The sequence below is a fragment of the Capra hircus genome, chromosome 22, assembly GCF_001704415.2.
Source record: "Capra hircus breed San Clemente chromosome 22, ASM170441v1, whole genome shotgun sequence".
Lineage (NCBI taxonomy): Eukaryota > Metazoa > Chordata > Mammalia > Artiodactyla > Bovidae > Capra > Capra hircus.
Window position 1 is genome coordinate 51,117,497 of NC_030829.1, and position 16,295 is coordinate 51,133,791.

Below are 16,295 nucleotides of genomic sequence, written 5' to 3' on the forward strand. Positions count from 1 at the left end.
AGGGAGTTTGCAGTCTTCTGCCTGGAAGATCCCTCCCTCCCCGCACTGCCCAGCCTGCTCCCCCCTATAAATATGGACAGAACTCACCTCCTCAATTTCTCAGGTCTTGAATCCACTCACCTTCTCCGTGAAAATGTCCTTTACTCACTTAAAACTGCAGGTTACTTGCCCCCCATCCCATCGCCCCCAATACTAATCCTTATCCTCTCTCCAGATTTATTTTTCTTCATAGTAGTTCTCACCACTTGATACACTACGCATTTTTCATTAACTTTGCTAGTGAACAAAGACCCATGTGCTGTGCCTTCAGCGCCTGAAAGGGTGCTTTGTCACACAGCAGAGAGCAGTCGCCTTCAGCAGAGTTGATAGAGGACCAGGAACTTAAGGGAGGAAACGGGTGAGTTCAGGAAGAGTTTCTGGAGGAGATGTGAGAGTTGGACTGTGAAGAAAGCTGAGCGCCTAAGAATTAATGCTTTTGAACTGTGGTGTTGGAGAAGACTCTTGAGAGTCCCTTGGACTGCAAGGAGGTCCAACCAGTCCATCCTAAAGGAGATCAGTCCTGGGTATTCATTGGAAGGACTGATGCTGAAGCTCCAATACTTTGGCCACCTCAGGCGAAGAGTTGACTCATTGGAAAAGACTCTGATGCTGGGAGGGATTGGGGGCAGGGGCGAAGGGGACGACAGAGGATGAGATGGCTGGATGGCATCACCGACTCGATGAACATGAGTCTGAGTGAACTCCCGGAGTTGGTGATGGACAGGGAGACCTGGCGTGCTGCGATTCATGGGGTCGCAAAGAATCGGACACTACTGAGCGACTGAACTGAACTGAACTGAACTGCAGTCCACCCCACCAACCGCCACTCCAAAATACCGCCCAAAAGGCGTAGGAGCCAGCCCCTCTCCCGCAAGCCACGCCCATCGAGGAGGAGCTATGGCCGGAAGCAGCGCCGCTAGCGGAAGCCGGGGCCGGCAGGCCGTCTAGGCCCTCCTCCCGACCTGCCCCGGGCTCAGGCCCCGCCCACCCGAAAGTGGGTGAAAGGTCGGCGGCGCCGGCGCCGCGGCTGGAGCAGTGGAGCGGAGCCGGCCGGGAAACCGCAGGCACTGTGACGGACGGACTGACCATGGCAGACGAGGTGAAGCCCATTAGCCCGCTCAAGAACCTGCTGGCCGGCGGCTTTGGAGGCATGTGCCTGGTGTTCGTGGGACACCCGCTGGACACTGTCAAGGTGCGAGGAGGCTGGGGCGCGCGGGCTGGATGGAGGGAGGAGGCCCTACCGAGTAGGGCGCGGAAAGCAGGGTCTCTCGCGACGTTTGGTCCGGGACAGAAGTGGGGCCCCGGAGAGCTTCCGTGAGAAATCCGGGGAATCTCCCTCTCGACCCTTTCGGGTGTGGAGGAAACTGTTCCTGCGCCCCATTAGACGGCGCAGAGTGAGAAGCCTCTAATCGCCCACCGAACACTCTTGATTTTAAAAAAGTTCTCTGTCCGGCAACCTTTTCTCATCTGGCGCCCCTACTTTGGGGATGGTAAAGAAAAAGCACCTGCTCAAAGTTCTAACTTCTGCAAACCCTAACATCAGCAAGGTTGAAACAGGTCATCTGTAAATCCTTCTTCTGGAAGAGAGCTAAAAGCAGGTTACTCTCGATATGTCTTTTGACACATTTCTCTGGGGCCAGAGTGCTCTGGCACTGTCTCTTTTGCACCTTTCGTAACCATCTTCAGTCTGTCGCCCCATGTTAACCTCAGCCGTCTCCTGTGGGAAGCAACAGTGCCCTCAGTGACTGAGTCCCTTCCAAGGAAATCAAATGATCAGCTTTGCCCAGGGCCAGGCTGATCCTCACAACTTGGTGTGGAAGCCATGGTCACATTGAGGCTCTGGGAAGGTGGAAACTCATCAAGGCTTGTTCCCTGGTTAGCCTCACATTGCACATCAACTCTTTCCCCTGCAGCACTTACAGCAAGGCCTTGCTGGAGACCAAAGTCCATACCCTATGACTTAGCATTCAAAGCTTCATCCTAGTTTTCTGACCTTATCTCTGCATACACTTGTAGCAAATTGACAGTTCATGGCCAGGGTGAGCCTGTGGGGAGCAGACAGGAGTCTTGCAGAGTGGGACTTCCCCTGTGTAGAGGAATTCTTGGATTGTTGAATTGGGTTTCCTCCACCAAAACAAATTGCTTTGGTGATGTTCTCTGAGTAAGTTTGGGCAGCAGGCTCTTTGCTACCTTTCATCTAGAATAAGATCTGGGGTCATTTTATCACAAGACTAGGATTAAAGCCATCGGGCTGGTTTGGGCACTGTGAAACATGAAATCAGATGTTTATTCAGTAGTTGGTAAATGCCATGTGTGTTAGGGCTTCCCCAACAGTAGTCGTTCTAAGCAACACTGATGTAGGGGAGAATTGTCTGGCCTCTCTTTCTACTCTTGATCTTGTTAGTTCTAGTTATCTGGGGCCTCCCTTTAAAGAAAAACAAAATCCTATTGCTCCCTAATACAAGTGTTGCTCCTATCTCCATATCCTTTGCCCTTCCTCCCCATCAGATGTCACTCCCAGGAAGGGAAGGATGATCTGTGTACTGAAATGTAAATGACTGAAAATGCTCACTGCATCTTTTTAAGTTTTTATCTTTTAAAAATCAATTACTTAATTTTACTTTTGACTGTGCCGAGTCTTTGTTACTTTGTGTGGGTTTCTCGCTGCTAGGTGCAGCGAGTCGGGGCTACTCCCTGGTTGCAGTGCACAGGTTTCTTATAGCAGAGGCTCCTCTTGTTGCAGAGCACAGACTCTCAGGCATGCAGGCTTCACTAGTTGCAGCACCCAGGCTCAGTAGCTGTGGCACTAGGGCTTCGTTGCTCCATGGCATGTGGGAACTTCCTTCACCAGGGATCGAACTATCATCTGTTACATTGCAAGGTGGATTCTTAACCACTGGACCACCAGAGAAGCCCTCACTGCATTTTAAAAAATCAGAATGTCTCCCTTTGATTTAAGCCAAACCCACAAATTGCTGACTACTGTCCTTTTGACCTCAGGGAGCCAGGTGGGCTCTGGTCAAAGCTTGGCCAAGAGATACTTTCAGAGACCCAAGGCAACTAACAGTGGTCTGGAAAGGCAGGAACTGAAGCTCTTCAGCTTGGAAAGATTTTATGGCAGGTGGTGAAGGGCTGGCTGAGTTCTAACTGGAGAAGTAGGGAGACCCAGATATTCCAGGCAGAGGGAAGGCAGGAGTGAAGGTGGATATAGGCTTGGCAGTGGGAACCAGGCTGTAAAAGAAGACCAGTCATGGAGGACTTTAATGTTCTTGCTGGGCCTAAATGATGGATGTCATGATGAGACAGGTATAAGTTTATACAAAATCACAAAAAAGGTATTAGTCAGAACTTTTGGTTCATCTCTCCTTCTACTAACTTGAGGAGTTTGTGCCTGACCATGGAGAATCTGAAGGCCAAGTAAGGGATATTGGATGTAAAGTAGTAGAGCCTCTGGGCATGTCTACTGTTCTGTTCCATAAACTCCTCAGCTTTGCATGTCACCTCCATTGCCTAGAGCGCAGGACTAACAAAAGCGCTCACAAAATCAAGAATGAAAAATTTGTTAGGTTGGTGCAAGAGTAATTGTGGTTTCGGACCCTGAATTTTAAATCATTATAGTTAGGCTCAAACACATCTTTATTAATCAAAATCAGAACCATTACAAGCAACACATTTTTGCCATTGAGAAATAAGTTTGTTGATTCCTGTAGCATAAAAAGCTATGCTTCAGGATTCGATGAACTCTTGAAAAGCATTTTCTGCATCCTGCTGATTGTGAAAGCATTTTCCCTGCATAAAGTTGTAGAGTTGCTTGAAGAAGTGGTAGTCGTTTGGCAAGAGGTCACATGAATATGGCCAATGAGGCCAAAGTTTGTAGCCCTATTCATTCAACTTTTGAAGTTTTGTTTGTGCAGTGTGCAGTCAGGCGTTGTCGCAGAGAATTGGTCTCTTTCTTTTGACCAATGCTGGCTGCAGGTGTTGCAGTTTTCAGTGCACCTCATTGATTTGCTGAGAATACTTCTCATATATAATGATTTTGCCAGGATTCAGAAAGCTGTAGTGAATCAGACCGGCAGCAGACCACCAAACAGTGACCATCACCCTTTCTTTGGTGCAAGCTGGCTTTGGGAAATGCTTTAGAACTTCTCAGTCTAGCCACTGAGCTGGTCATCACCAGTTGTATGCTATCTACTTTTTGTCACATGTCGCAATCCAATCGAGAAATGGTTTGCTGTTGTTGCATAGGATAAGAAAAGACAACACTTCACAACGATTATTATTTTTTTTTTTTTGTGATCCGCTCATGAGACACCTGCTTATTGAGCTTTTTCACCTTTCCAGTTTGCTTCAAGTGCCGAACAGCTATAGGATGGTAGACCTTGAGTTCTTGAGAAAATTCTCATGTAGTTGTGAGAGGATCAGCTTTGATGATCCTCTCAATTCAGTTCAGTACAGTTCAGTTGCTCAGTTGTGTCCACCTCTTTGTGACCCCATGGACTGCAGCATGGCAGGCTTCCTTGTCCAACACCAGTTCCCAGAGCTTGCTCAAACTCATATCCGTCGAGTTGGTGATGCTATCCAATCATCTTATCCTCTATCATCCCCTTCTCCTCCTGCCTTCAATCTTTCCCAGCATTAGGGTCTTTTCCAATGGGTCAGTTCTTCACATCAGGTGGCCAAAGTATTGGAGCTTCAGTTTCAGCATCACTCCTTCCAGTGAATATTCAGGACTGATTTCCTTTAGGATTGACTGGCTTGATCTCCTTGCGGTCCAAGAGACTCTCAAGAGCCTTCTCCAACACCACAGTTCAGAAGCATCCATTCCTGAGCGCTCAAATCCTCTCAGTTGGTCGTTGTCAACTTCTGATGGTTGGCCACTGTGCTCCTCATCTTCAAGGCTCTCATCTTCTTTGCAGAACGTCTTGAACCACCACTGCACTGTGTGTTCATTAGCAGTTCCTGGACCAAATGCAGTGTTGGTTTTGTGACTTGTCTTAGCTGCTTATGACCCATTTTGAACTAGTATAAGAAAATCACTCGAATTTGCTTTTTGTCTAACATCTTTTGCATAGTCTAGGATACATATAAAATAAACAGCAAGTAACAGTTCGTTAGCAAAAAACATAAAGCAGCAAATGTACATTAAAGATGTGTAATATAACCACAATTAAGAATGTATTCCAAAACAAAAAAAATAAATAAAGAAGAATGTATTTCAGTATCAAATGGCAGAGTTCAACAATCTAAAACCAAAATTACTTTTGCACCAACCTAAAAAAATAAAGGAACAGCATGATGAAAATGGTGTATTGGAAAGGTTAGTATGATAGCAAATTGAGAAGGATTAGGAAGTAGAACACAGAGCAGGAAAAAGACTGCAGAAATATAATGACTGGGTGTATCAGTTTTCTTGCAATGTAACAACTTACCCCAAAACTTAGTGGCTTAAAACGACAACAATAGGGACTTCCCTGGCAGTCCAGTGGTTGCAGCTCCGTGTTGCAAGGGGGCATGGGTTCGACCTCGATCCGTAGTTGGTTACCTAGGATCCTGCATGCTGCACAGCGCAGCCAAAACAACAACAGCATTCATTAACTCTCTTGATCTTTGTGAGACAGGTTTTGGGGAGCTGCTTAGGTGGGTAGTCTGGCTCAAGGATTTCTTGTGAAGTTGCAGATGTTGTCTGGGATCCAGAATATATAAAAGAACTCTTACAAGTCAATAACACAAAAAACAACCCAATTTAAGAATAAGCAAAGCCTCCTCCCAACCTTCTCCCCAGCCGGGCACTCGCGAGGGAGGCAGAGATGGCAGATGAGATCACCAAGGCTCAGGTCGCCCAGCCTGGCAGCGACACCATCTTCAGGAAGATGATTCGCAAGGAAATCCCAGCCAAAATCATTTATGAGGATGGCCAGTGTCTTGCTTTCCATGACATTTCCCCTCAAGCACCTACACATTTTCTGGTGATACCCAAAAAACATATATCCCAGATTTCTGCAGCAGCAGATGATGATGAAAGACTTCTTGGGCATATGATGATTGTTGGCAAGAAATGTGCTGCTGATCTGGGCCTGAAGAAGGGCTATCAAACGGTGGTGAATGAAGGTTCAAATGGGGGCCAATCTGTCTATCACGTTCATCTCCATGTTCTTGAAGTTTGGCAGATGAACTGGCCTCCTGGTTAAGCATGCTGTAGGGATAATTTTGCCTTCTGTCTGCAGTGATCAGGTTTGCAAGTTTCAATATGCTAAACAATTTTTTTTATTTTTGCCTGTGTATGGAGATATTGCAAAAATAATTGTAAAAACCCATATATAATAAAAGACATTGTTGTATGCCCTGAAAAAAGATAAAGTGCTTAAATATATATTTCTCCAAAGAAGATATATAATTGGAAAAAAACGTGAAAAAAATGTTCAGTATCACTAATCATTAGGAAAATGCAAATAAAAAATATAGAACGAATGGCTACTATCAATAAAACAAAATAACAAGGGTCAAGGAGGATGCAGAGACTCTGGAACCCTTGTGCACTATTATTGGGAATGTTAAATTGTACAGCCACTGTGGAAAACAGTATACCAGTATCTCAAAAAAGTAAAAATAGAATTACCGTATGATCCAGCAATTCTAGTTCTGGATATTTACCCCAAAGAATTGAAAGCAGAGTCTTGAAGAGATCTTTGTAGACCCTGTTCCTAGCAGCATTATTCACAGTAGCCGAAACATGGGAGCAACCCAAGTGTCCACAAATGGAAGAACAAATAAGCAAAATGTGGCCTATACATATAATAGAATATTATTCAACTTTAAAAAGAAGGAAATTCTGATACTTGCAACCACATGGATGAATTGAAACCATTAGGCTCAATGAACTCAGTCATTCATAAAAAGATATGTACTTTATGATCCTACTTATATGAGGTACTTTGAATACACAAAATCTTAGAGACAGAAAGTAGACTGGTTGCCCGGGTCTCGATGTAGGGCGGATGAGAAGTTACTGTTTAGTGGGAGGAGATAAAAAGAATTATGGATGATGGTGATGGTTGCACAACATTTTGAATGTATTTAATATCACTGAAAAGTGAAAGTGAAAGTCGCTCAGTTGCGTCTGACTCTTTGTGACCTCATGGACTATACAGTCCATGGAATTCTCCAGGCCAGAATACTGGAGTGGGCGGCCTTTCCCTTCTCCAGGGGATCTTCCCAACCCAGGTCTCCCGCATTGCAGGCAGACTCTTTACCAGCGAGTCACCAGGGAAGCCCAGTATCACTGAACTATGTACTTAAAAATGATCGAGATGGTAAATTTTATGTGTATTTTATGACAGGAAAAAAATTGGAAAGGGAAAAATGGGCAAAGAATCTGAATAGACATTTTTTCAAAGAAGATACACAAATGGCCAATAAACACATGAAAAATGTTCAACAGCATTATCCATCATGATAGGGAGATACCACCTAATATCCACCTAACACCAGCTATAATTTAAAAAAAAGGTAGATGACAGTCAGTGTCGGCAAGGATGTGGAGAATTTGGAATACTCATAAACTGTTTGTGGGAGTGTAAATGGTGCACCCTCTTTGGGAAACAGTCTGGAAGTTCCTCAAAAGGTTGAATAAACAGAGTTAGCATCTGACATAGCAATTCTCCTGTTGTGGTTAATTTTATGTGTCAACTGAGCCATAGGTGTCCAGATATTGGTCAAATGTTATTCTGGGTATATCTGTGAGGATGTTTTTTAATGAGATTAGCATTTAAGGCAGACTAAGTAAAGCAGATTTCCCTCCCTAATGTGGGTGATTATACAATGGAAGTGTATAATTATGATTATACAGTGGAAGTGAGAAATAGATTTAAGGGGCTAGATCTGATAGATAGAGTGCCTGATGAACTATGGACGGAGGTTCGTGACTTTGTATAGGAGACAGGGATCAAGACCATCCCCATGGAAAAGAAATTCAAAAAAGCAAAATGGCTGTCTGCGGAGGCCTTATAAATAGCTGTGAAAAGAAGAGAAGCAAAAAGCAAAGGAGAAAAGGAAAGATATAAGCATCTGAATCCAGAGTTCCAAAGAATAGCAAGAAGAGATAAGAAAGCCTTCCTCAGTGATCAATGCAAAGAAATAGAGGAAAACAACAGAATGGGAAAGACTAGAGATCTCTTCAAGAAAATTAGAGCTATCAAGGGAACATTTCATCCAAAATGGGCTCAATAAAGGACAGAAATGGTCTGGACCTAACAGAAGCAGAAGATATTAAGAGGTGGCAAAAATACACAGAAGAACTGTATAAAAAAGATCTTCACGACCCAGATAATCACGATGGTGTGATCACTCACCTAGAGCCAGACATCCTGGAATGAGAAGTCAAGTGGGCCTTAGGAAGCATCACTACGAACAAAGCTAGTGGAGGTGATAGAATTCCAGTTGAGCTATTTCAAATCCTAAAAGATGATGCTGTGAAAGTGCTGCACTCAATATGCCAGCAAATTTAGAAAACTCAGCAGTGGCCACAGGACTAGAAAAGGTCAGTTTTCATTCCAATCTCAAAGAAACGCAATGCCAAAGAATGCTCAAATTACCGCACAATTGCACTCATCTCACACGCTAGTAAAGTAATGCTCAAAATTCTCCACGCCAGGCTTCAACAATACGTGAACCATGAACTTCCAGATGTTCAAGCTGGTTTTAGAAAAGGCAGAGGAACCAGAGATCAAATTGCCAACATCCGCTGGATCATCAAAAAAGCAAGAGAGTTCCAGAAAAACATCTATTTCTGCTTTATTGACTATGGCAAAGCCTTTGACTGTGTAGATCACAATAAACTGTGGAAAATTCTTCAACAGATGGGAATACCAGACCACCTGACCTGCCTCTTGAGAAACCTATATGCAGGTCAGGAAGCAACAGTTAGAACTGGACATGGAACAACAGACTGGTTCCAAATAGGAAAAGGAGTACGTCAAGGCTGTATATTGTCACCCTGCCTATTTAACTTATATGCAGAGTACATCATAAGAAACGCTTGGCTGGATGAAGCACAAGCTGGAATCAAGATTGCCGGGAGAAATATCAATAACCTCAGATATGCAGATGTCACCACCTTATGGCAGAAAGTGAAGAGGAACTAAAAAGTCTATGCCCCAACCAGTAATGCTGAAGAAGCTGAAGATGAACGGTTTTATGAAGACCTACAAGACCTTTTAGAACTAACACCCAAAAAAGATATCCTTTTCATTATAGGGGACTGGAATGCAAAAGTAGGAAGTCAGAAAACACCTGGAGTAACAGGCAAATTTGGCCTTGGAATACGGAATGAAGCAGGGCAAAGACTAATAGAGTTTTGCCAAGAAAATGCACTGGTCATAGCAAACACCCTCTTCCAACAACACAAGAGAAGACTACACATGGACATCACCAGATGGTCAACACCAAAATCAGATTGATTATATTCTTTGCAACCAAAGATGGAAAAGCTCTATACAGTCAACAAAAAGAAGACCAGGAGCTGACTGTGGCTCAGATCATGAACTCCTTATTGCCAAATTCAGACTGAAATTGAAGAAAGTAGGGAAAACCACTAGACCATTCAGGTATGACCTCAGTCAAATCCCTTATGACTATACAGTGGAAGTGAGAAATAGATTTAAGGGACTAGATCTGATAGAGTGCTTCACAGTCATGACTGAGCGGCTGAACTGAACTGAACTGAACTGAACTGATGTGGGTGACCCTCATCTAGTCAGTTGAAGGCCTTAATAGAACAAAAGGCCAAAACTCCTCCGTCTTGACTGATTGAGCTGGGATGTTGGTCTTTTCCTGCCTTTGAACTCTAACTGAAATGTTGGCTCTTCTTGGGCTTTGAGCCTGCCAACTTTTGAAATGGGGCTTAGACCATCAGCTCTCCTGGTTCTCTCATCTTAACACTTGAAATAGAACTATCTCGTTGACTTTCCTGGGTCGCCAGCTTGCTGACTGCAGATCTTGCTGTTTGTCTGCCTCCGTAACTGTGTGAGTCAATTCCTTATAACAAACAAACAAATAAATAACTCTCCACATCCTATTGGTTCTGTTTCTCTGGAGAATCTTGACCCTTACAACACCCAAGAGAACTAAAAATGTATGTCCACACAAAAACCTATACACAAAAGTTTGTAGCACCATTATTCATAATAATAAAAATGGAAAAAATGTAATTTGTCATTATCTGATGAGCAGATAAACAGAACATAGTTTATTTGTATAGTAGAATATTATTTACCAATAAAAAGAATGAAGAACTGGTACCTTCTCTGACATAGGTGAACTTTGAACACTTTATGCAAGTGAAAGAAACCAGGCATGAAAGACCACATACTGTATGATTTCATTTACATGAAATACAGAAAATAGGAAAATTCATGGAGGCAGAAGGTAGCTTATTAATTGCCAGTGGCTGAGAGAAGAGGAGAGTGACTACTAATGGGTGTGGTGTTTCTTTTTGGGGTGATGAAGATGTTCTCAAATTGATTATAATGAAGGTTGCACGACTCTGCAACTGCTAAAAACCCTCTAACTGTGTAAAATGGGTGAATTTTATGGTATATGAGTTATATCATAATAAAGCTGTTTAAAAAAAAAATACTGAATCAAAAACCCTCCCTTCCAGTCAAAAACAACAAAAAGATGTTGGGCAGGACTGTACTCAGCCAAAGAATTGACTTGCATGTGGTTCATTCACATTCTGGCAGTTAGTGCTGGCTGTTGTCAAGAGGCCTTGTTTCCTCTACACATGGCCTCTTCAGGCTGTGTAAGTATCCTCATAGCATAGTGACGGACTCCGCAAAGCAAATAACCTGAGATGAACACAGGCATGACCTTTCTGTCACCTAGCCTTGGAAGTCACATGGCATCAATATCATCTCATTCTGTTTGATACAAGTGAGTCACTGAGTCTGGATCACATCCAAGGGGAGGGGATCTAGGTTTAACTTCTGAAGGGCAAGAGTATCAAAGAGTTAGTGGGCGTTTTTGAAAACTACCACACTGGGTAAGAATGGGCAAGCAGGAGGAAGACTTCAGATGGAGAGAGGAAGAAATTAGGATCCTGGAAGCATCTTGAAAGAACTTTCCATTTGCCATGGTGCCCACATGAATAAGAGGAGAAACACAGGAAATAGTTGGATGCTAGAGTTTCAAATCCCGAGAAACGGTAGACTGGTGGCTCTGGGACAAATGGGACATTCATCGAAAGGATGAGATTTTGGAGGTGATTTGAGTAGGGAGAGCTTCCCCAGGCAGTGAAATACAGCCCAAAAGGTGAGGTGAGAAGGTCTGAAGATGGCTGAGTAAAAGTCATCACTGAGCATAAGCTGAAGCCCTGGAATGTGTTTTCTGAAAGGGATAGTGGACCACCTGGGTAGGCTCCTTAGCCTTGGAGGGCACCTGGAATTGAACAGGAGACAAAGGAGGGAGTGCTAAGAGGGGATGTTTAAAGAGAGACAGTTGGAAGCATTGGATGCCCCGAAAGGTGGAGAAGGATGAGGACCAAGGAAAGCAGGGTATTAAATCGACCTCATTCCAAAATATCTTTGTCGAGCACGTTACCTAACCCCCAACAAGGCATTTCAGATGAGTGTGGAGAGTGCCTAGAATTGAGCTGAGCTTTGCAGTAGATAAATGATATCCAGTGTGGCTCAGATGGTAAAGCATGTGCCTGCAGTGCAGGAGACCCGGGTTCGATCCCTGGGTTGGGAATATCCCTTGGAGAAGGAAATGGCAACCCACTCCAGTACTCTTGCCTGGAAAATTCCATGGACTGAAGAGCCTGGTGGGTTACAGTCCATGGAATCGCAAAGAGTCAGACACGACTGAGCGACTTCACTTTACTTGCCTCAGCCAGGTCTAGTTACTGGCACATCACTGGACCTCAGTGAACCCAGTCTCCTCATTTGTAAACTGGTCATACCTATTCCATTTGGTCACCACGGGATCCTTTAGATAAGAAATAAATAGCAAAAGTAAGTGGCTGAGGAAATCAGAGGAACTGTCTCGCTCTTCAGAAGCATGCTACTGATGACTTGTGAGTACAAGGTTGTAATAAACTGGAAGAAAGAGAAGTCTGAATCCAGCAGATAAAGGGAATGCTGAAGATGTGCACACAGGTGCTGCTTTCTCTGTTGAGATTTTGGCAGATGGTCAGGCAGTTGCCTCCGACAGGCAGTTCTGCTTCTGGGAAATGACCGTGTTTTAACTTCTGGTTTTAGGTCCGACTGCAGACGCAGCCCCCAAGTTTGCCTGGACAGCCTCCCATGTATTCTGGCACCTTTGACTGTTTCCGGAAGACTCTGATGAGAGAGGTATGGAATCATGGTGCTGGGCATTTCTCCTATTCAGAGGAACACATTTTCAGATGGTTGGCGTGTTACTTCTCTGGGGGACTGGGGGATTGCATGGTTCTTCCAGCCCACATGCCTGGCTCTCTCACCCCCATGTCATCCTATGTCCTGTTGTCATCGCTCTGGAGTGTTTGAGAGTTCCAGTTACTGTTTTATGTGGATGAATGAAGCTAATAAAATGGTTCTTTCTCTCTTGGAAGGCAGAATCGAGACCACAGGGTATTCATGAGGAATAATTGGAGACATGAAATAAAAGAAAATGCAAAGCTGGTTCAGTCTGTTTGACAGGGATCAGTGTCAGAAGTTCACGTAAAATTTGGAGGAAAACTCAGCCTGTCTGAGAAAAAAGAGAGTGAAAGAGAGAATGAGTCTTCAAACCCATAGACAAGGAAACTAAATTGGTGTGAGGTTATTGAATTGTATAATCATTTTTCAGCTATTTCTTAGAGTGAAAACATGGGATTTTAAAAAAGTTTTAATGACTAGTGATGCTTATTACTGACTTCATTAGCACATAGGTAACAACCTTCGTTGCCTAAAATATAACTCTAATGTGAATAAACAGTAAATATATAGTCTTTATTAAATAAGTAGAAGTAAGAAGCAGGTATCACCCAGACAAAGAGGGGATGCTGGTAAGTGATGGACTCAGTCTAGAAGAAGCTGTTCCCAGGGCTCCTGCAGGACCCACGTGTGGGAGGAAGATTTTGAAGTGGAATCTACCCAATCATCCATGCTGGAGATGGTGCCATCTTTTCTTCTGTAAGGCTGTGTTTCTCTTATCAACCCAGAATGGAGTCTGATCGGTGTCCAGTGGAGGCTTTGAGCTTCCAGTCTGCTAAGAGTTCTCTGCCCTTACAGAGAGACAGGATTATATGCCTCTTGGTCAGCAAATATTATTGAGCACCTGTTTAGTGCCTCAGCAATGTGCTGGGTGCTGGAGGCTGGGTGAGAATGGCTTGTATAAACCCAACTCCCTGCAGTGTCAGAGAGGCTTCCTCAGTCCATATTTGTGCTTGTCTCTGGGTTTTGCTGTGCCAGATTGAGCTCACTTTCTGGTACTACTGGACGGGTCTTAGTTATTCTGCATGGAACTGGGTGGGCCAGACAGTGGAAGGAAGGCTGGAGGAGTTGTTGGGAGTTGTTGGCCCTCCAGCCTTGGGCATCCTTAGTCAGGTGGGAAGCTGTGGGAGGGGCTTTGGGAGGGTTTTGTCCCGAGGGGCTTTTGCAGATCCTTCCCAGAACCTTCTCTTCCTATTCACCCTTCCCTCTTTACCTCCTGTGCACACTGTCCTTGGAGAGTCTGCTTATAGCCTGTAGCCGTGTTAGACCTTTGCAGATCTGGGAGGAGTGCTGCAAGTACAGTTGTGCCCTTTAGTTCTGGAAAGAAGATGGGTTGTGAGCGCCCAGAGTCTGCAGTGAGGCAGGTTCTCCAGCCTAGGTCTGTGGACCCTCCCTTGTATGTAGCATCCCCCTCCCCTGCCCATTTCTCCTACCAGTTCCTGTAGGGAGCAACTGTAACATGTTTTTTAAAATCAGCCCTTATTTTGTATTAAAATGACACAAGCACTTAGTTTGTTATGAAGGACTTGTAACAAAGTAGCCCCCCACCCCAATCCTCTAGAAGTTGCTACTTTGTACCTTCTCGATTACCGTTTTTCCTCCTCCCTTTTTGGGAACTTCTCCCACCAAGGATTGCACCCCTCCCAGCTGCAGTGAAAGTTCACAGAGTCTTAACCACTGAACCATCAGGGAAGTCCCTCAGCTCCCTCAGTTATTAATGCTGTTTTCTACCGATCTGCATGCACGTATTTTATCCATTTAAAACTGTTTTAGCTACCTGTTTGTGGTAGATGGTTTTAACTCTTGCGTTCCTTAGCTCCTCTTTCTGCTCTGCCCAATAATTTTCATCATCCTTTGTGGTTTAATACAGTTCACTGTTTTCATGATTACAACTTAATGTATGTTTTTTCTCTGTTAACAAAGTAATGTCCTCCAGGGCACATTTCATTACTTGTACAGCTTTTTGTTTTTCTTGAGGTTGGGTGAACAATTGTGTCAGTTTCTCTTGCTTGTGTCTCTTTGAATCTCTACCTCTGTCATCCTGTGTCCTAAAGGTGCTGTAGAATGCTTTTGTTTGGTTTTTCACACTGCCTGTTTGTTGTTTGCTTTGTTTTTCTTATAAAACAAATAAACTCCTCCTGGAGTCCTGGGTCTCATACTCCCATGTCAACTGGCTTCTTCCCAGGCCTGCTGTACCCAACACCTTCCTGGGAACACCCCTCCCCTCTCTTGGGCCAAACCCTTGGTCTCTGGGTCCCAGATCTTCCTTGCCCTTGTTGTACTAACTTGTTTGGTTGGATTGTCTATTTGTCTGTCTGTTTATTGGCTACTACATAGTCAGTTTCATTATCTAAATGTACTGGTGAAAATTGATGTGCAGTCTTGCTGTTGTTTTTAACAATAAGAATCTTATGTCTTTTTTGGGAGGGGGCATACTGGGTGGCTTGAGTGATCTCAGTTCCCCAACCCAGGACCGAACCCAGGCCACCACAGGGAAAGCCCAGAATGCTAACCACTAGGCCACTAGGGAACTCCCCTCAGATCCTAATTCTTAGAAAATACAAAAATTTGTGTAATTAACCTCCAATTAAAATAAATAAATTTATATTAAAAAATTTTCATGTGAGAAAAAAAGATACATGCAGCCTCCCCCCAAAAAAAAAATTTCTTAAGCACCTGTATCTCACCCCCAATCAAGTCACATTGTACATTCTGTTTTGTAGCCTGCTTTTTTTTTTTTTTTTTTTACCAATTTAGTAATCTCATGTTACAATGTGATTGTATGGCTCTGTGATAGTCCAATATGAGGTTTCCGTAATTTGTCTCATTAATCTCCTATTTGGGAATGTTCCAAAATGCAGTGTGTAATAAATGCCTGATGTCATTCTTTTTTATATCTTTGAGTATTCCCTTAGAATATGTTTCTAGACAGGTAGTTTTCTGAGGGAAGTGTAAGCTACATGTTGCCAGTTTGCCTTCCAGACTAGAAGCTGTTTTCAGTTTCTCCAACAGTATATAAGAAGACAACCTTTTCTGATAAATGTGGGAAGATTCTTCCTTTTAAAGCTCTCCTTGCTTGGGGAAAGGAGGCCACAGGTCAGAGGACACACTGCTTCCATGCTTCAGTGATGTAGATGTTAGTTGTGTCTGTAAACAGCTTCCCCTCCTATGCTTCCTTGCAGGGCATCAGGGGTCTATATCGGGGCATGGCTGCCCCCATCGTTGGGGTCACCCCCATGTTTGCTGTCTGCTTCTTTGGGTTTGGTTTGGGGAAGAAACTGCAACAGAAACACCCAGAGGATGTGCTCAGGTGAGTACTTACTTACTAGCCCGGAGCACGTGATGCTGTTCTGCTGGTAATGTGATGCAGGCTACAGGAAAGAACTGTCAGACCGGCAATGGCTGTCCTCTTCTCCATATCAGGGAGGTACTTGGGTTTCCTTTGCCCTGTGGACCAACAGGGGAAAAGATAAAACCCAAAGCCCTCCCCCAACCCCCCTTACTAGATTGTCGTCATTTCTTATATGAAGTAGTCTTGCTTACTGGGAATATTAGTAATACCAGCCCCACAGCACTGGGTGGTCCAAATGCTAAAATGTGTATCAGATACCACCAAGGTACCTGGTGCTACAGTAATGACCGCAGCAGCCTTCTTTCTCATCCCCTGGATGGGAGAAAGGAAGGTTTCAGCTTCTGTCTTCCTTCATTTTCGTAACATGATTATAATTATTTCCAAGTATTGGTGTCTCTGTTGCAGGGAAAGAAATTAGTGTTTCCTTCCAGTAGACTTTCAGAAGTTGGATTTGG

At 43.9% G+C, this 16,295-nt stretch overlaps 1 protein-coding gene and 1 pseudogene across 1 annotated transcript in view; both read left to right on the forward strand.

The window, feature by feature from the left end:
• Nucleotides 928–16,295, forward strand: part of SLC25A20 (solute carrier family 25 member 20) — a 38,970-nt gene continuing 23,602 nt past the window's right edge. Inside the window, exons 1-3 of the mRNA XM_005695982.2 lie at nt 928–1,231; nt 12,294–12,386; nt 15,671–15,798. Coding sequence (XP_005696039.1) covers nt 1,127–1,231; nt 12,294–12,386; nt 15,671–15,798 — 326 coding nt within the window. The 5' untranslated portion in view covers nt 928–1,126. The remainder of the gene's footprint in view (nt 1,232–12,293; nt 12,387–15,670; nt 15,799–16,295) is intronic.
• On the forward strand, nt 5,796–6,242 carry LOC102186532 (annotated as a pseudogene).